The sequence below is a fragment of the Cervus elaphus genome, chromosome 5, assembly GCF_910594005.1.
Source record: "Cervus elaphus chromosome 5, mCerEla1.1, whole genome shotgun sequence".
NCBI classification, from domain to species: domain Eukaryota; kingdom Metazoa; phylum Chordata; class Mammalia; order Artiodactyla; family Cervidae; genus Cervus; species Cervus elaphus.
The window spans coordinates 10,461,491-10,482,536 of record NC_057819.1 but is presented as its reverse complement, the minus strand read 5'-3'; the positions used below and the strand labels follow the sequence as shown (position 1 = coordinate 10,482,536).

Here is a 21,046-nt window from a genome sequence, read left to right as displayed (position 1 = left end):
AACTTGGGAATATATATCTTTTATTAACTATATTATGTTAACATTTAATAGGTTTATTATAAGTATTTAAAATCAGAATTAAAATTTTTCAGTTTTAATTTTAATACAGTAAATATCAATATCTAAGCCAATATAAACTAAAGATTTTTGAGATCTTCAATGATTTTTAAGAGTGTAAAGAGGTTCTGAGAACGAAAAGGGTAAGAACCACTATTCTAAATAGTTCTCCAAACTTGGGCTGATCTCCTTTGACTATTCACAGGAAGATAGTACTTTAGGGTCAAAGTTGTAGTAGAAAATGATTGCTTCCTAGTCAGTTTAGGCAGGGGAACATTGTGAGGAAGGTTCTTCAGAAATGAGAGTTAGCATTGTAAAAGTTCATTCTCACAGTAACAGGCAAGTCTAATAGAGTAGCACCACTGAGCTTAAGGAAGGCAAGACAAAGACTTCTGGGGAGAGAGAGGCTGCAAATCTGCTTCAAGGAAAAATAAATAGCTGAAACCCCTTTTGATTAGGATTTTGTTCGCTTTTGATATATGTGTCCCTAATCTCTTTACAGGAGTAGCTTCTTTCCTGATCAAAAAAGACAAAAGGGATTTGCAGTTGGGTCTCACCATGGACCCATGATTTCTGCTCAAGGGGGCATAATAAAAAGTGCTAGAACAATGCATTGTTGGAATGATACCACCGTCAACTTTCAAAACTGGGTTCTAAGATGTGTGAACCCCTCTATTGTTCGTCTCCTTCTCAGTCAACTAGAGAACAGAGTCATCCCCGAATCTCAGGACCTTCAGGATTCATACCTTCATTTGGAAGGTAGAAAGTGATGTATGTACCTGACTTTTGTTTAGGCTTTGACTTTAATAAGGAGAAAAAGCCATGAGGAACCATTTGACTCATTTCAGCCAATTGGTGTCCTGAAATATTCCATCTCACTGTGATGAAAAGGATCAAACTGTGATCTAACTAGAAAGTGGATTGTTGTCCATAAGAAAGGGGAAAGAACAAGGACAAATTCTAGCCTCAGATGGGGTTGTTTCTGAAAGCAGGAGACAGAGCATCACCAATGAGGTCAAAGCAAGAACTGACTGGAATCACCCATTAGGCTCTTCAGTCCTTGATTTGATCATTGCAGGAAGCTTTCCTGATAGAACCGTGGATACTGACCAAGGCCATCTTGGTCACAAATTACTACTTACCTTCCTCAAAACTTGCATGTGAGGAAAGTAAAGAATAATGGTATATACGTGAACCCTGGAGTCAGCCTGCCTAGATCTGATTCTGTATATCTCAGGGCCTCAGTTTCCTTCTCTGTAAAATGAGAAGAGTGACAGTGCTGACTTTTAAGATTCTTGTGAGGATTATCGAAGATAATGTGTATAAAGCACAAGACATGGCACACACTAAGTGGCTAATAAACAGAAGTTACTAGGGAGGGTCTTTGCTTCACATGCCCATTTGTGAGCTTTCTTCCCCCGTTATTTCTCAACAGCACCCCTTTCTTCCGGGGCTGCTGATCTCTGAGGCTTCTAGTTCCTTATATCCCTGAGTCATCATCACTGAGATGCTGGCTTTCTGAACTCGTCCCTTCTACTGCTTTCTAGGGCTCCCTCTCCTGACTGCTTAGCTCTCGCGGGGGCTCAGACCCACAGTCCGTGGCTGCAAGTCTTCGTCGGGCTTGGCCACCCGTCTTGGAGAAACGTCCTCAGTCCCCTTTGGAGACCTACCACCTAAGACTGAGACCCATCGCACCCAGAGAAGCTCCCCAGTCCAGAATCCCGAGAGAGGTCGAGGGCGGGGCCCGGCCTCTAGGTGAGAACGAGGCTGGGGGCGGGGCCGTGCTCAGAGGTGCGCGCGAGGCCACACCCCGAGGTGAGCGTGCCGGGGGCGGAGCCACACCGCGAGGTGGACGCGAGGCCGGGGGCGTGGCCACGCCGAGGAGCCGCCCCGACCGTTAGGGATGAGCCGGCCGTCTCCGCGGGCTGCGCATGCAGCCTCCCCCGGGCGTGAGGCAGCGCAGGGGTTAAGGCTGCCGGCGCCACCTGGGCGCCGCTGAGGAGACCGACGAACCGGCGAATCGCGCGCGGGCGCGGCGAACAGGTGCCCGTGCGCGTCAGGCGCCGGCAAGGGGCGGGGAGAGGGGGCGCGGCCGGAAGCCCGGGGCGGGGCGCGGCGCGGCTGGCCCGGTGGAACGGGAGGGAGCTGAGGCAGGCAGGAAGGAGCTCGCCCGGCCGCGCGGCGCGCGATGTGGAGCCGCCGCCTCGGCGCCTGCAGCAGCCGCCGTCGCCGCCGCTGCTGCTGCTGGGGCTGCCGCCGAGCCGAAGGACATGGAGCGCGGTTGCAGAGAGCGGCCGCCGGCAGCAGCAGCGAGCGTCGCAGCGACAGCGGAGCGCAGCCCGCCCCGTGAGGCGCTGCCCGGCCGGCGGCGGCAGCGGGAGCAGCAGCAACAGGGTGGCTGAAAACCCGGCGGCGGCTTTCCTCCCCGCAACCTCCCCTCCCGCTTCGCGTCCCTGCAGTCTTCCCTCCCTCAGCCTTCCCTTTGCCACCCCCCCTCCTCCTCCTCCCCGGCGCGCGCCGAGCAGCTGAGCCCGGGGGCGGGGGGAGGGGGCGCGTGCCGCCGGCGCGGGGGAGGGGCGGGCCGGCGCGCGCCGCGCCCAGGGCTCGCGGAGACCCGAGGGGCGCGTGCCGCGGCGTGAGGCGAGGCGCGGGGCGCGGGGCGGCGCGGCGGGGCCCCTCCCCCCTGCAGCCTGGCGCGCGCCGGCCGGGCCGCACCGCTGCGGGCTCGGCGCGCGCGGGCCATGTCCGCCTTCTGCCTGGGCTTGGCCGGCCGCGCTTCAGCACCCGCCGAGCCGGACAGCGCCTGCTGCATGGAGCTGCCCGCCGCTGCCGCGGACGCAGTCGGGAATCCAGCCGCCGCCACCGCCGCTGCCCTCATCTCCTTCCCCGGGGGCCCCGGGGAGTTGGAACTGGCGTTAGAGGAGGAGCTGGCGCTGCTGGCGGCTGGGGAACGGCCGTCCGAGCCCGGGGAGCATCCTCAGGCCGAGCCCGGGCCTCCAGCCGAGGCGGCCGGACTGCAGCCGCCGCCCGCCCAGGATCCCGAGCTGCTGTCAGTGATCCGGCAGAAGGAGAAGGATCTGGTCTTGGCGGCCCGACTGGGCAAGGCATTGCTCGAGAGAAATCAGGACATGAGCCGGCAGTACGAACAGATGCACAAGGAACTAACAGATAAGCTGGAGGTGAGGACGTCCCTCCTGGGATAGGTGGGAAGCGGGGGTGGGGGGAGCCCAGGTACCCGCCCGCCGGCCCTGGGTAGCTTCGGAAGCCAGGCACTCACCCACCTCACCCCGCTCCTTTCTTGTTTATCCTGTCTTAACAGAAAACCACCTGGGAGGTGGGTAGCATGGAGGGTTTGGGGTTATCAGACGAGGGTATTCTTTGAACACACCTGGCTTTCCTACCCTTCTCGCAGCAAATGGGTCCATGCACGGCCCCAAACGCTGTGGGCCGTTCTACATATGTACTGTACACAGCATCTAAAATAGAGGTTACAGTATGACTAATTTATACAGCACTGAGGTGATGTCTGCACACAGGAATTACAGAGTCGGGAAGCATTTAAAATATGCCCCAGGTTTTCAGAGAGGTAGTTAATCGCTAATCAGGGTGTTAGCTTAAAGCTTTTTAGCTTTGGCGTTAAGGGCTTCCACATGCCCTTGTCTTAACTTCCCCTCAGCTCAGAATGGTGGGAAACAAGTGCCCCTAAAGGAGCTTTATATAGCCTTCAAATACTCACGGATTGGGAAATATGGTTCCACTGCAGAAATCAGGTGAGCCTGGGCTCAGCATGTGACAGTTGGTTGTGATTTGATTTGGACTTCAGTATATTTTGTTTGTTCAGTACTTTTGTTTCTGTTCTGGGTCTCACACATGCAGTTAGATGGCCAAACGCAACTTGTGAGAACCATGTAACTTTAACCATTGTCATAAATAACCCTTAAAATATCTGTAAGATTTCTGCCAGTTCTCTGGACCAAAGTCTTTTGCTTCTGTTTTCTTGCCCTTAACTAGAGAAAAGGGCCTTGAAACTGATACAAGTGGCCACCACTTCTAAAAAAATTTTTAGTCTTTTTTTCTTAAGTGAAGATGGGGAGGTGCATCTGTGGCAGTGGTGTTGAGCTTATCTTTTTCTGTCTATGCATTTAATATTGTCTCCCAGTTTGGTGGCAATGAGTTCTTTTTATTCTTGCTACAAGAGAATAGTACAACCCTGAATAAAGTTTGAAATTGACCGTTGTCTGGTTCCATATCACTGCTACTGGTCAAATGGTCAGAGTGTAGATTCAGAAACTTTTCTCTAGTAAGTATGTCTGTAGTCCAGCGACATATCAAAAATAAGTAAGAGAGGAAAAAAAGGAAACCAGTGAGTGCCCTGTAGTTAAGTTGGCCTGTTAACTAGGTCTGCCAGTCGATGAACTCCTGAGATACCTCTCTGAAAAGTGGTTTGTGAAACCTATATATAGATTGCCAAAAAGCAACCCAGTGAATTGAATTGTTTGATTTCCACTTGAAGTAGATGTCTCAGACTAAAAGGGTGTCTTTTTTTGAAAAAGAGATTAGATTACAGACTCTAAATAGAAGTACTACTGTAGACATGTATGCTTGTGATTTGAAATCCCTTCAGTGAGAGACTTGATTAAAGAGACAGCTATCTTGAAAGGAACATCATATCAGTTGGTTTCATGAGTGATAGTTTTCAAGGGTAATCCTGAATATGTAGTTAAGCACATCCTGGGTTCCACTTGGAACCTTTATACATGTCTTTACCAAAGGAAAAAGATTTTCAAATTCTATAACAAGAAAGGTCATATTGTAGAAGAATAAATTACATTTTACTTTTTGCTATTGAGTTGATAGACAACATTAAAATAGTTTAAAACTCTTACTAACATATTTTTAAAAATCTTCACTCCTCTCAGGTCAGCATATGAACTCAAGTGTTAAAGGTTTATTTTTAATTTCTGGATGTTGGTTGCACAACAGTATGAATGGACTTAAGGCTACTGAACTAACAGTACACTTAAAAATGGATAAGGTGATAAATTTTATGTTATGTATGCTATGATCTAAGGCACTAACTTAAATTTATACACTTTTTTCTTCAGAGATTTAATCTTTATTTTTTTTTTTTAAATAAGTTTTTAAAGTTCAGGATTCTCTCTTTTCCCCCATTCCAGGTGAGAGTGAATTCTCTCTTAATGCAGAGGTAGTCTCTTCCCTAGGTTACGTTTTCTTCCCTCTTCCCTAGGCCAATTCTAATGGTTCTAGCACTACTTTTTTTAATTTTTTTAAGAGGCAAAACAAGTATGGTGGGACTTCCCTGGTGGCCCAGTGGTTAAGAATCTGTCTGCCAATGCAGGGGTCCGGATTTGATCCCTGGTTGGGGAAGTTCCACATACTGTTCAATATGGGCACCACCCCCAAAAAAAAGAAATGTTCTTGTTAAACTTTTTTGTTAAAAAAAAGTAAGGTGAAAATGATTACATAATTGGGTAGTAGATTTAGGTAAGCAAATGCAGGAGTCCTTATTTGCATTCGGTGCTTGATCCACTTAAATAGTATTTTTTTTCTTTGTATTGTTCAAGAACCATATCCTGGACTTAGGAGAATAATATGCTTTTTTGGTTCGTGGCAGAAGTCCATTTCTGTAACAACCAATTTTAGGTGAGCTAATGATACTCACTTCTTCAGAGTTTTAAATAAACTGTTTTTAGAATGGTTTTAGATTTACAGAAAAATTGGAAAGATAGGGCAGAGTTTCCATATGCCCTGCCCCAGTACTTGCCATAATTAGTAAACCAATGCTAATACATTATTAGTAGCTATGAGGCTATTTTGGTGGCTCAGATGGTGAAGACTCTGCCACCAATGCAGGAAACCTGGGTTCCATCCCTGGGTCAGGAAGATCCCCTGGAGAAGGGAATGGCTATCCAGCCCAGTATTCTTGCCTGGAGATTTCCATGGACACAGGAGCCTGGCAGGTACAGTCCCTGGGCTTGCAAAGAGTCCAAAACGACTGAGCGACTAACACTTTAACTTTTTCATTTAGTTTAATTAGATTTCTTTGGTCTTCTCTTGTGGCTCAGCTGGTAAAGAATCTGCCTGCCATGTGGGAGACCTGGGTTCGATCCCTGGGTTGGGAAGATCCCCTGGAGAAGGGAAAGGCTACCCACTCCAGAGAGAATTCCATGAACTGTATAGTCCATGGGGTCGCAAAGAGTCAGACATGACTGAGCATGTAGATTTTTTTAGCCTTTGCCAAATGTCTTGTTCTGTTTCATGATACCCTTACATTTAGTTTCTGTATCTTCTTAGTCTCTTTTTGTCTGTATCAGTTTCTTAGACTTCTCTTATTTTTGATGACCTTGACAGTTTTGACATTAGCTTTTTTCTTATTGAGGTATAATTGACAGACAGCATTATATTAGTTTCAGGGATAGGTATTACCTTTTAAAGTACAATTTAACCCCAAGAAGCAGGGAATAGCATGGACAGAGCCTGACCGCTACACTTTCTGATATTCTTCCTAGAGTTTACTGGTTAATTTAGCACTTCACTGGAAATGTAATTCTAGGAGAAACCTTTCTTTTCTCAGAATAGACAGAAGGCTAAGTTCTGTATGTTCATTAATAGGAAAGTCTTGATTTTTTTCCCCAGAGTGTTGGGAAACCTGAATTAGGAAGAAATGTAAGGACAGAATAGATTGATCAGCACCACTTGTCCTCAACCCTGCCTCACTCCCTGCACGTGGATTAGATTGTTTTAGTCGCTTAGTTGGGCTGTTCACTAACAGCTGTTTGCTGAATATTTTTAAGTCTCTCTGTTCTTTTAGAACACAAGCCTAATTTATCTGGCCTCTCAGTAATACTGTGATTACTGAGTTCTTGCTGTTGCCTTCTGCTCAGTCTTTTCCATTTTTGAAAAACTCAATAAATCCAAGTATCACAATTTTAGAATTGTAATTACCATTTACTTCTGCATCTCATCTTTCTGAAGTTTGTATAGTGACTAAAACATCCTCATTTTTGGAAGTTTAGCAAAATGAGGGAAGCACAGAACAGAAAATTTTCATGCTGAGAAGTACAAGTCCCTCCCTTGAGAGAAAAATCTTTTTTTAGGCACATCTCAGATGTGAAATAATGAGACTGATTTTCTTGTATAACTATACACTGCCCCTTAAGGCTTTCCAAAAGAGGCATCCTAAAAAACATATGAAAGGTGAGAACTTGGATAGAATAAGAGTGTAGATTCACAAGGTGAAAAGATGTCTGAGTACGTTGAAGGAAAAGATGCAAATGCCCATCTTAGCTTATTGAAACAATCTCAGTGCTTGATACTTTAGTGCATCAGAATTTCCAATAGAACCTAAATAGATGAATGGGTAGACAAACAGATGCCTTCCTAGGCCTCATCCCATTCTTTACTGAATCACAGTCTGGAATCAGTGTTTAGGTGGATATATTTTGAACAATTATACCAGAGATTTTCTGACAGCAAAAGCTGAGGGCCATTGCTTTACTTCTCATATGCATCTCTTATACTCTGAGGTATTTACTTGTTTTTTTTTTGTACTTGGTATGCTTTTTTTTGTTGTTTATTTTTTAAATCTGTTTGTTTATTTGGCTGCATCGGGCCTGAGTTGCAGCAGGTGGGGTCCTGTGTTGTGTTGTGTTGTGGACTCTCTAGTTGTGGCATGTGGGCTCTTAGTTGTGGGACAGGTTAGTCAGGGTGTCACGGAGGCTTAGTTGCTCCACTCTGAGGCATGTGGGATCTTAGTTCCTGGACCAGGGATTGAACCCACATCCGCCTGTATTGCAAGGTGGATTCTTAACCACTGGACCACCAGTGAAGTCCTCATCCTATGCTTTTTAAGTAGGAAAACATACTTGACTCTGAGAAGAGGCATTCGTATTTATCTTACAGAAACAAAAAGATGTTCTTATTTCCTTCAATCCAAAAAAGAATTCTTTTCTGTTGTTGCTTCTTCAAACCATCTGTACTTTTCCTGTATACCATTTGTCACACTGTACAACATAATACTTTTATCAACCTCTCACTAGAGTGGAAACTCCATAAAGGGAAAGACCAAGTCTCTTTTGCTCAACATTATTTCAATGGCTAACCTATAACAGGTACTCAAGAATGAATGAATCAGAAATAAATATGCAAGGATCATAGGCTATAATTTAATAAATGTAGGCCTGAACTTGCCTTAATGATTTTGAAATGCAGTGCTTTATATAGCAGCAAATGTTTATTGAGTTGTGATTTAGAACATTAAACAGTCAAGTGAGGGAGACCCCAATCCCAGCTCTCCCATTTGCTAGAACAGACCTGAAGCTGGTTGCAGAATCTCTTCTGTTGCTTCATTTTAAAAAGAGGTAGTTGATCTGGAGGATTTCTGAAGTCCTTTCTGCTCTGAAAATTCTAAGTGCCTGGTATTATGCCAAGCATAACAGATGACAGCAAAAGAAGGTTTCTCAAGGGCTTGTTTTAAGTTGCTTAAATGTATATTTCACCGATTAATAGATGACTTACTAAATTTCAGGTGAGTTCCTAAGTCTAGAACCCCCCATGCCCAAGGACAGGAATAAACATAATAACATTAAGTATTTCAGTAGGAATGGAGTTCTCTTTGTGAAGTTAGCCTTCCTTACTCTGGCAGAAAGGGATATTTTTGCAGCTGTGAAATGGGCAACTTGTCCTATGGGGCAGAGTGTTTTGTTGTGCTGACTGACTAGGAAAAAGAAAAGTTAGAAGTGTATGAAAAAAGAAAAAAAATGAACGACTCTGTAATTTTTGACAGTTTAAAAATCCTCTTCATTTTCACCCAGCACTTAGAACAAGAGAAACACGAACTAAGAAGACGATTTGAGAACCGAGAAGGCGAATGGGAAGGGCGTGTGTCTGAGCTGGAGAGTGATGTGAAGCAGCTTCAGGATGAGTTGGAGAGGCAGCAGGTTCATCTACGGGAAGCAGATCGAGAGAAAACACGGGCCGTCCAGGAGTTATCAGAGCAGAACCAAAGGTTATTGGACCAACTCAGCAGGGTGAGTCATCAGTTAAGAACTTATGATATTAGAAAAAAAGAATTTATGGTATAAAACACTAAAAGTTAAAACAGAGCTTCTGTTTGATGTCAACATATATATGGTAAGAGTAGTTCTCGTTTTTGTTGCCTTTGGTATTGATACCAGTAAATGAAGTGTTTTTCACCTCTAAGAATTTCAGCTGTGGTGAACTAGGCATCAGGAGCAAAGACCCTTGCTTGTCACTGGCTAACTGTGAGCTTTTGGCAATCATTTAACTTGGGAGTCTTCTCATTTTTAAAATCTAAGAGTTTGCTTAATGATTTGATGTTCCTTATAGCACTACAAGTCTGTGATTCTTTTACCTAGAGAAAGCCTGTCACTGGTAAAATTATGTTAATGCATTTAGTTCAGCTATTAAATGGTGCCATCTTTTTAAAAAAAAATAAATTTGCCGTTTTTCTTTTCTTTTTTTTAAATTAATTAATTTATTTTTGGCTTCCCTGGGTCTTAGTTGCTGTGCTTGGACTTTCTCTAGTTTCAGCGAGCAGGGGCTACTCTCTGGCTGCAGTGTGCAGGTTTCTCTTGTGGAGCGTGGGCTCTAGGTGCGCAGGCTTCAATAGTTGCGACCCATGGGCTCAGTAGTCATGACATTCGGGCTTAGTTGCTCCATGGCATGTGTGATCTTCTGGACCAGGGATTGAACCCATGTACTCTGAATTGGCAGGTGGATTCTTAACCACTGGACCACCAGGGAAGTCCAAATGGTGCCATCTTTAAACTGAAAGCTTACGGAAAATTTCTAGAGCAAATGATTTTCATTGTGAATGCACATTTCTTATTATTTAAATATGAAAGGAGGTATGTGTAGCTGTATATATAAAATGTGTTCTGTTTATTTCCACATTAAATAGAAGTTCTTTATTTGTACCTTTATAGTGTGGTGTCATAGAAGTATTAAGTAACCAAAGTTAAGATTGTAAAATCAATGCAAAGAAGGAGTATGAGAGCTGAGTAGGTGGAAATCTAACTTAAATACGAGCACACCTTTTAACAAATGCAGCAATGTTGTTAATGCCCTGGGTCTCTAAAGCCACTTACTTTTGAAAATTAAGAGCTGGATTTACTTTTATACCTCATGCCTTCTTATGTATTGAAAATAAAACGAGTTGTTACTCGTATTAGAGGAAAAAAGAACTACTCTGATCACATCCCTAAGCACAGATGTTCTCAGGAGAAATCTGTCTTTATCCATGCCCTTGTCCAAATGGTTAGTGTTTGGTGCTTAGGTCTCTGGGAAAGGCTCAGCTAGAGCAGCGTGTGGAGTTATTTCACTAGGTTGTGTCTTAGTTGCTTCTCATGGGCACCTTGTGCTGTGCTTAGTCGCTCAGTCGTGTCCGACTCTTCGAAACCCCGTGGGCTGTAGCCCGCCAGGCTCCTCTGTCCATGGGGATTCGCCAGGCAAGAACACTGGAGTATTGTGGGAGCAATACTGGAAGGTTGCTGTGCCCTCCTCCAGGGGCATGGGGACCCTGAGACTGCTCCAAACCTCGTGCCTCACCAGGAAGTACAGAGTACATGCTAGCGGCAGAGAAAGGGAGAGGAAGGAGGAGAGGTGGAACCACGGGTGCCGGCGGGTAGAGGGGGCAGGGGGAGACCCGAGGAGGGAGATGCCAAAAACTTGGGAAAGAGCTAGTCACCGGAGCTCTCAGGATGTATGTGAAGGTGAGAATTCAGGTGGTGGTGGAGCTGCCTGCACGTTTCTCGCTAGGGAATCAGATCGCCATTTGATTGGCTGGAAAGGAAGGGCCGGACAGTTCTTCAGGAAGTCATTACAGGGCCAGCTCAGGAGCCTTTCAGAGTCAGTTCTAAAACCTTTTTCAGCAACTGGGAAGGGAATCTCTATCCTTTAAAGATTGTATAGGTTTTTGAGCCTTCATCCATCATTCATGAAAAATTCTTTTTAAATTACTGATTTATGGCTGGGCTGGGTCTTCGTTGCTGCATGGGCTTTCTCTGGTTGCGGCGAGCAGGGGCTACTCTAGTTGCAGTGCTCGGGCTTCTCATTGTGGTGGCTTCTCTTGTTGCGGAGCATGGGCTCTAGGACGTGCAGACTGTAGTCCTTATGGCGTGAGGACTTGGTTGCTCTGCAGCATGTGTGATCTTAGTTCTTGGACCAGGAATTGAACTGGTGTTCCCCGCATTGGCCGGGACCCCTGGACAACCAGGGAAGTCCTCTCATTAAAGATTGACCAGGTCTGCCTGGCCAGATTGATTTATTTGTTCAAAAACATTTAATACTTATTCTGAATTAATTTTTCTTATGGAGACATAAGAAAGGGATACAACAAACCAGAACAGTTTAAGAGGAAATTATTTCTTGGGAGCTGAGTTCATGTTACAAAGTGACATGAGCAGAAGCCGCCTCAACTCTGCTTTTTGATCCGGTGGTGGGAGAAAGCAAGTTTTAACATGACATAGGGAGAGCCCTGAACTTAGAATTCAGATGCACGTTGAATCTTGACTCTGCTTCTTTACTGGGTGACCTTGTTTATGACTCCCTCTCCTCATCTTTGAAATGGGGGTAAAAAGTCGTACCTAATGCGAGTACTGTTGAAGTCGAAATGAGATAATGTGTTTATGTTAAGCAGAATATGAAGTTAAGAATTTGTTTCAGTGTTGATGGTTATTTTACTAAGGTAGTACTTTTATAGTTGAGGTTCCTCTGCCTAATTTTTCTGTAGACAATTCTGATAAGTGGTTCCCAGAAGAATATGGGAGGATAACATTTCCACTAGATCTAGATTCTTGTTATCTTCTCTGGCCTTGAATGTAGGCCCTTGGTGAGTTTTGTGGCTTTTTTCCTTTCTCTCTTTAAGCAGGCCAAGCCCCTTGGGTTTCCATCAGCAGCCAGTTTAGATTGCATTTTATTATCATTTTATTAACTGAGTATTCAGGAACTAAAGGAGTGGAGTACTTTGAAGTGAATTAAGATTCTCTTAGGACAAGTTAACAACCAGAAAAAGTAGTAGAAGGCCGTGCTTTTCTTACAGAGTAAATAATGTGTTTTTATAAGCATGAAATGTATGATATCTAAAATGTGTTGATATTTCCGTGATGCTTTTGTCCAGAGTATTTTTTTAATTGAAGTAGAGATGATTTATTTCTCCAAAGTATTTTTTTTTGTCCAAATATTTTTAAATGTATTTCCTTTGCTGCTATGGCCTCCATGTTTTTTTTTTAATGTTTGTTTGTTGAGATAGGATTCATATACCATATTTGCTTTTTAACAGTGTACAGTTTCACCATCACCACTATCTAATTATAGAACATCTCACACCTCTCAAAAAAGGAAGCTTGTGCCGATTAGCAGTCATTCCTTGTTCCTCCTAACCCCCATCCCACACCCTGACACCTGAAAACCACTAATCTACTTTTTATCTCGATGGGTTTGTCTATTCTAGACATTTCTTGTAAATAGAATCATACATATGTGACCTTCTGTGGCTGACTTCTTTCCCTTAGTATAATGTTTTCAAGGTATACCCACATTGTAGCATATATCAAAACCTCATTTTTATGGCTGAAGAATATTCCATTGCATGGATGCAACACATTTTATTTATTGATTCATTAATAAATGGACATTGGGTTGTTTCCACTTTTTGGCTCTTATAAATAAGGCTGCCATAAACATTCATATTCAGGTATTTGTATGACCAAGATTCTTTTCAGCTCTATAAATAGAATGCTATGATATATATCTCTTAAGCTTTCGGATCCATGTTATGATGATGGAAGGGATGGGAACTGTCCTAATTTTATAGCTGAGAAAAACTGGAGGGACCAAAAGATATGTGACTTATTTAAGGCTCTTCCAGTTCAAGAGTGATGAGGGTTCCTTTGCCTCAGTTTCAAATTTCTGAGGTAGCAATCAAGGTCACAGGCTTTGGAGCCCAGACAGCCCTGAGACCAGACACCAGCTATGCTATTTACTAGCTGGGTGAGTACAGGAAACTTTTTCCACTCTTTAAAATCTTAGTTTCGTCCTCTGTATAGTGGAAACAATAGTATTATTACTATTATCTGATGTTGTTATGAGGACTGAATGAGTTAATGTATGTAAACTCTAACTATGATGTCTAGCATACAGTGAGTGCTCCATAAATGGTAACCATCATATCCTCATCATGAAGATGAGATTTCTGCATCTAGTCCAATGTTGATTCTCTAATTTGAGAGGATGGAAGAATCTGAAGTGTCCCCAGCACTTATAAGCATGTAAAACTGTTTTGTCTAGGAGTCAAATCTCTTTTCAAAAATATTTGTGTAAAATTGACCCTCCTGGGAGTTGAGTTAGGTTTATCCTGTAGCACCTAGTATTGACATTGCTGCATATATCCTGAGGATACCTTTGTTGTTGTTCAGTCACTAAGTCATGTCTGACTCTTTGTGACCCTCTCATGGACTGTAGCCCACCAGGCTCCTCTGTCATAGGATTTCCCAGGCAAAAATACTGGAGTGGGTTGCCATTCCTTCTCCAGGCGATCTTCCCAATCCAGAGATTGAACCTGTGTCTCCTGCATTGCAGGTGGGTACTTTATCATTGAGCCACCTGGGAAGCCTTTGTTTCTTTTTTGTAGAAATGTCTATTTATGTCTGCTCTCCATTTTTCAGTTGGGTTGTTGTTTTTTTTTGTCGTTGAGTTGTATAAGCTATTTGCATATTTTGGAAATTAAGCACCTATTGGTCACATCATTTCCAAATATTTTCCCCCATTCTGTAGGCTGTCTTTTCATTTTGTTTGTGGTTTGTTTCCATTGCTGTGCAAATTTGTTTTTATTTCTGTTGCCTTGGGAGACTGACCTAAGAAAACATTGGTACAATTTATGTGAGAGAATGTTTTGCCTATGATCTCTTGTAGGAGTTTTATGGTGTCATGTCTTATGTTTAGGTCTTTATTTTTGTGTATGTTGAGAGGATATGTTGTAACTTCAGTGATTTACTGGCAAGTGGCCAGCTTTCCCAACATGGCTTGCTGAAGAGGCTGTTTTTTTCCATTGTATATTCTTGCCTTGTTTGTCGAAGATTAATTGGCTGTAGGTACGTGGGTTTATTTCTGGGCTGTACCACATCTTTATCCATTCACCTGTTGATGGACATTTAAGCTGCTTCCCTGTCTTGGCTATTGTGAATAAGGCTGCTGTGAATACAGAGGTGCATTATCTTTTTGAAATACACAGTTTTGTCCGGATATATGTCCAGGAGTGGGGTTGGTAATTCTAGTTTTAAGGAACTTCCACAATGTTTTCCATAGCCGCTGCACCAGTTTACATTCCCACTAGTGGTGTCGAAGATTCCTTTTTCTCCACACCTTTTCCAGCCTAGGAATGAGTGGAAAGCAGCCTGATGTGACTGTGGCTTAGGAAGAGGTCAAAGGGGAGTAGTCAGTGACCAGATGATGTAGGCCCTTTCCTGCCATGATACAGATTTGGGGTTTTTATTCAATGTGCTGCGAAGCCAGTGATCTGCTTTTGGCAGAGCAGCATCAAGACCTGATTGATAACTTTTAAAATTTTATTCTCACTACTTTGGGAGAATGGATTATAGGGGCTAGCAGTGGAAGCCTAGAGGTCAGGGAAGAAGCCACTCTCCAGTGGAGAGTTGATGGTTGCTTTGGTTATAGAGGTGATGAGAAGGGTTAGATGGGGTGTATGTTCTGAAGATAGAACCAACCAAGAGTTTTGAATGGAATGGATGGATGTGAGAAAGGGAGTTAAGAAAAGAATAATAAAAAATGACTCCTGGGTTTTCGTCTTGGGCTCCCTAGGGAATGGTGGCATCATTAACTTGAGAGGCCAAAGGCTAGAGGAAAGGTTGGAATATAAAATCGAATAATTACTGTTGGACAAAGTTTGATCTACCCTTTAAACATCCACGTTGGTTTCATATAAGTAGAACAGTGAAAATTCTGTTGTATTGAGGTGAAATATTGCGTTAAATTTCCCACAGCCATCTGGGCACTCTCAGTGCCTGAGGCTCTGTTTTATAGCGCCTTCTGTTGATTGTCCCCAAGAATTTATTCGGAGTGACTGAAGCTGTATGCAGATGAGTTCTCATTCCGTCTAGCCCTGACTTCTACCCTCTATGACCCCCTCTTCTCGTTTGTCCCCCACACTCTCAGCCGCTAGGAGAACCCCTCTTCTGAGTTGGTGGCTGTGGGATGACATGAGTAGGAGGAAGTTGGTGCAAGCAGGTGCTTTGTCTGTCTTCTCCCTGTTCTAAGCTGTATTCCTCAGTCTGCCTCTAATGTCTTATCCACACACAAAGAAGGTAGGATGCACACTAGCTGGAGCTAATCTTCCCTGAAAAGACTAATTTTCCCCTGAAGAGTAAACAGATCCCTGTTCTTTAAACAGCTCGTTTGGGATTAGCAGCTCTGCATCCGTGTACTTTTTGAAGCAAATTTCTCCCAGGTTTCTTTCTCAGGGTTAAAGGCTTTAAAACTGTGACTTTTGTGGCTCTGCCTGGTGACACACAACCATCCTTGTTTCTAGAACACTTTAAAGTGAACAACAGCTGCTCATCAAAAGTAGTTTTAATTACTGAATGGACTTTTGGGGGCAGGGGCCTGTATTTTACTTGTCTTCTCCTTAAAGTCTGTTTCATTTACCAGTTTTGTGTTGTAGAAAAAAAGACATGGCAGTTTTTAGTCAGCTTATCCTTGAAAGAAGTTTTGAAGACAAGATTATTTCCCAGCCAGACAACAGTAATTCAGAGTTCCAAAAGGACACATATGGGATCTCCTCAGATCTCATTACCACTCTGTGATGAAACTGGTAGCAATTATTCTTCATTTGACAGATAAGGAAACTGATCATCAGAAATTCAGTGAATTACTCAAGGCTTTAAAGTGGTTATGGATTAACTAGTGGTGTTAAGATTGGTTTTTGTACCTTTTCTAAGAGAGGTGGTCAATCAGAAACAAAAACCTTCTCACATGTATTTCCATCTCACTGGCTTGTTTTTTTTTTGTTGTTGTTGTTATTTGCTGCTTGTTGTTTTGGATGCCCCTTAACTTCAGAGTCACTGAGTAAAACGAATCCAGAGGTTTAGGGTCCACTTTCAGCAGCTTGTGTGTGTTTTATCAAGGAGGTGCTATGAAGATTGAGAAGGATTTGTTAAGAGGCTCATTTCAGCTAGAAGAGAATAGGGGTTTTTGCCTATCGGAGCTCTCTGTGAAGACAGCATTTTCAGCTTTTTCCAGATTGGTACTGTTGCTAATTAGTAGGTTAAACACATTAAGGTGGTAATTGCTTGTTCGTTCAGCATATGGGTGTTTTTATGGGTAGATTCGTATCTTGATTATTTGAGACTGATCTTAATTATTTACCCAGAGAGAACCGTGCCTGATTCAGGAATCTTAGGTTGGTTCTGTTAGTTACAACTATATCGTGTTTTGATTATCTTTTTCAAAAGAGGAGAGCCAGAGGTTCTGGCACATTAAGTCTTAAGTTTGGGGGGTTGCCAGGCCCAAGATTTAGATGAATCACTGTGGGAGTAGGTTTTCTTAATGCTGCTAGATTTGACTTAGTACATTGATAGTCAGCCTTTTTTTTTTTTTTTAACCTTGAAATCTGGGTTCCCTTGGTCTCTGTAGACAGATTAGTGTGTTGTGTTGGAGTGATGGAAACAGAGTTAAATGAGCTGCCCCTGCCTGGTGTGAGGTGAGGCCTCTAAGTTTTATACCTGGCAAATGATTGCAGGTAATAGTAAGATTGGCCTTTACTGGCAGAGAAAACAAAAAATGGCCACAAATTATGCACTCTTTTGTTACCTATGCTGGCTGACCTACAGGCCTGGTCCCTAAATATTGTTGCCTTGAAAAATAATGTATCTGTATCCAGTGAGTAGACATAATCAGTAGAAAAGCTGATAATGTTTTAACCGTGATAGCGTCTTCTCCATTGCTCTTCATTGGCATTCAGGACAGTGATCCGATGTTCTCATATACTTTTTAGAATTGAAAAAGAACTTCCAGTCTAGCTGGACTAGACTAGAAAATGTTTGTAAATGTCCTCTTTTCAGAGATTCCACTAATTTGACTATTTTTAAAATTTTGTCACACTTTAAAGAGTCATTACCAGAATACACATCATGTGCTCTCTTGAGATGAGGGCCACATTAAATGAGTGAAAGACCATTGGTGTCTCAGGGTGTGCTGCCAGCTTACATTGCCTTTGTGCCCTCTCCGTTAACTAAATAGTATGACACTGTTGTAAGATGAGCTGTGTAGAAACTGGCCGCATTTGTAACTACTTCAGTGCTTGAAAATCAAAGCTAAATCCACAAATACATTGATACTGAATAAAGCTAGTGCTATCATCCTTATCCTCCAATTTCAATTTTTTTAAGACCTAGTTCTTTTTAATGATCTTATAAATCTTAGTTAAATTTATAAAATATTTAATATTAATAAAAGGTTACCCTTATCTGTATCTGTTTATTGAGGCTTCTTATAAGATTATATATGGGAAAGCATATGGAGAGGGAAAACCCACCCCCACCACCACACTCATAACTTGGACAGCTATTGGTTTAGATCAGTGGTTCTCAGACTGGTCAGAGGAGCCACAGGTTTTTAAGAGGTACCTCAGAATAGTTTCAAGGAAGGAAGATCTGTAAAGGACATTTCGCTGGTGGATTCCTGTCCCTTCCCCCATTTCCATTTCAACCTGAGCAGTTTTATGTTTCACGCATTAAAGTTCTGCGTAATATTTTATTTGGAAAAAATGTTTTTTCACCTGTGTATTATAACATGTTTGTAAATCACTGATCCATTAGTAAGTAGTTAAGGAAGCTGAGTGGGATGGCAGACTGTTGTAACAGTGCTACGTATACCATCTTGTTCCAAACAGAGAAGCTGTTGGTCTTTTTGTACTCAGGCAATATCTCTGATAATCACAGATTTGAATAAATTCCTTTGACACTATAACCTGGAATAGAATTTCCAAAGAAAAAGGATATGTTTTTCAAATTGCCCTAGGGTAGTATGGTGGTTTAGTCTCTAAGTCGTGTCTGACTCTTGGGATCCCATGGACTGTAGCCTGCCAGGCTGCTCTGTCCATGGAATTCTCCAGCCAAGAATACTGGAGTGGGTTGCCATTTCCTTCTCCAGGGGGTCTTCCCAACCCAGGGATCGAACCCAGGTCTTCTGCACTGCAGGCAGATTCTTTACTGACTGAGCTGCGACACACATTCATTTTTATATTAAGTAGGGTAACAATAACTGTTATAACAGATTAACCCAGAGATCCCAGTGGTTTTTGTTTTTCATTTTCATAAAGTCCAAATGGTGTTCCTCTTTAGACATGAAGGAAAAAAAATGGAATTCTCCTTTAATGGAAAGGGTTGGCCTGGAAAACAGAAGACCTCAGTTCTAGCCCATGCTCTGTCACTAACTTTCTGAGCTTAAAAAAAAAAATTTCACTCTGGTTCTCAGACTGTGACTGTAAAATGAAGGAATTGAACTAGATGGTTCTTCCACTCTCTAAATGTCCATGTGTATAGACTATTTATGTGATCTCTATTGAAAAGAAAATGCTTAAGGGAAACATTCTCACATTTATGTGGTATATTGAGAATCTGGGAGCTTTATAATGTTGCCTTCTTTACATATAGAACATATCCATCCTTCTCTGAGACCGGAGATGGTTTCTTCTCTCAACAAATTCTTTCCTCTGTATGATGAGAAATAGAGGTTGAAATGATTGGTGCCACTACAGAATGTATTTTCCATTCTGGTCATGACATGTAAGGTACTTTCCATGCACACGGCTGATACTATAGGCAGCGAGGAGGTGTTTACATGCTTTTCCTGTTTAAAATTAAGCAGCATGGTACAAGCTGCTTTTTTTTAAAAAAGCCTGACATTCCCAGTTCTCTACAGATAAGTCAGGTTTTCCACACTGCCCTAGTATCATTAGTCACATTCAGTGTTGCGTGTTTATCATTCGCTGAACTGGAAGAATTCCCCCTACACACACCTCTCGTCATCAGTTGCTAGGTTACAGCTTTTTACACGGTCCCAGTCTGGTGATGTTTCTATGGATACCAGTCATTCTTTCCGCTATGACATTGCTGTGGTCAGGCTCATAGTGTAGGGAAGACGTAACCATGATGTCAGAGGTGTTTTAGCACATGGCCTTCCCTCTAGATTCATGATAAGACTTAAGTAATAGATGTCAATTTCATGTTTTCTAATATTATATAAATTAACTGAATTTTGGATATACCTCATCACTTAAGATCTTTATTCCATAATTATTTCACAGAAATAAAACTAACAAAGTTATAAACTGTGCACAGAAGACCTTCTGTTCTCTGTCCATCCAACTCATACTCCACACAGTCAGCCTCTTCCCTCCTGAAGGGAGGGCTGCCGACAGAGGATAAACATTAGCTTGTCCTCAAAGGTTAGGGGCACTGACCTGTGATGCTCTTTCTCAGACTCAGTTTATCTAAATGATAAAGCCTGAGGTCTATATTTCCTTGCCATTTAATCTCACAATGATGATGTTTGTTTTCCTGCTAGGCTTTAGACAATATGAAGGCAGGGACTGTGCCTTTAACTGATTTGTATCCCAACAATGCTTGGTATAGTGCCATACACATGGCCACAATCCTGAAAAGGTTTATTGATCTGAAGACTGAAAGTGTAGGTAATTACCACTTTGACTTTAGATTTCTAACATAATGTTTTAAGATGGTGAGAATTCCTTCTTACTACAATTTTGAAGGTCAGGTTTAACCTGTTACTTAGCTTCTACTGTCTGACTCTTTGATCTTACACTTGAGGAAACAATTAGGGCCTTAAGAGGATGTGACTCATCTAAGGTCACAGAGCAAGAAAAGCTGTGGTTTATGCAAATAGGTGTTATAAAAAGTCTATAAAACAGTGTTTAAACTCTGCGGTAAAATTAATTCTCTTTACTTAAGCAGTAGTGTTTTCTTTTATGCAGTCTGTATACAGACAGATTATTGAAAAGGAACTTCAGTGTTTAATAGGAACTCTATGAAAAGCATATCAGTTTTTATTTAGAGTCGATTCAAAGCCTTGCAGTCTATTTTGATATTTGACTTATTCTTCAAAAACCAGATTGAAGTTGAACATAGCATAGGATTGAGGCCACTTTTTCAAAATTAACATCCTATTTAAAAACTGGCAGAAATGAATTGAAAAGTCATTCCTTGCATGCACTTCCTTAAAGTGAAAGGAATTTATTTGTCAAATAGAATCCTTTGGGGGAAAAACAAAGTGAATGAAAAATGTGTCTTCTGAAACACAGACTGCCAAAGATGTTAGTAATGGACTCTAACTGACAGTGGGAGAGACAGACAGATCCCAAGAGCACTGGAAAAAATGACAAAGCAGAAGCTCTCAAGAGATGAATTGTAATTCAACATGAACCTCCCCTCCTTCCTGGGATCAAAGAATCTGCCCCCTCCTTTTTACACTGTCACATCCTTTGTTGAACTTTAGGCAATAATCACACCTTTATCTTCCTGCATTTACGCTCTGCCCCTTCATTTTTTCCTTTTGTCAGATTACCTTCTTCCATGGAAGTTCTGAACAACTCATTGCTTTCTGGGGACTCCCCTTTGCCAACTAGATAAAGTTGAGGCTCCTTGGCATGGCATTCGGGCCCTGAACCATCTGGACCCACACGTTTCCAGCCTCATCTCCCACTCCCTCTCTATGCCCTGTGCTTCGACCGGACTAGCCTGTTTCCTGAGAATGCCCTGTGCTTTCCCACCTTGCTCTCTCCTCTTGTTGCCACCTGTTGGAATTTCCCCAGGCCGTAAAGCCAAACTGAGTTACTGCTTCCCTCATGAGGCCTTTGCTGTTTGTTCCCCACCTGTTTTAATCTCTCCTCTTACTGACCACCAAGAGCACTTCA

General features: G+C 42.5%; 1 protein-coding gene across 5 annotated transcripts in view; it reads left to right on the top strand.

The window, feature by feature from the left end:
* Positions 1 to 2,641: 2,641 nt before the first annotated feature.
* Positions 2,642 to 21,046, top strand: part of BICDL1 (BICD family like cargo adaptor 1) — a 77,754-nt gene continuing 59,349 nt past the window's right edge. Inside the window, exons 1-2 of one of the 5 annotated variants that reach the window (XR_006341012.1) lie at positions 2,642 to 3,236; positions 8,892 to 9,107. Coding sequence is in view for 4 of the 5 variants with exons in the window: in XM_043901643.1 (XP_043757578.1) it covers positions 2,799 to 3,236; positions 8,892 to 9,107 (654 nt within the window). In the remaining variant the exon portion in view is untranslated. The remainder of the gene's footprint in view (positions 3,237 to 8,891; positions 9,108 to 21,046) is intronic. The other 4 variants (XM_043901643.1, XM_043901645.1, XM_043901646.1 and 1 more) reach the window with 4 other exon arrangements.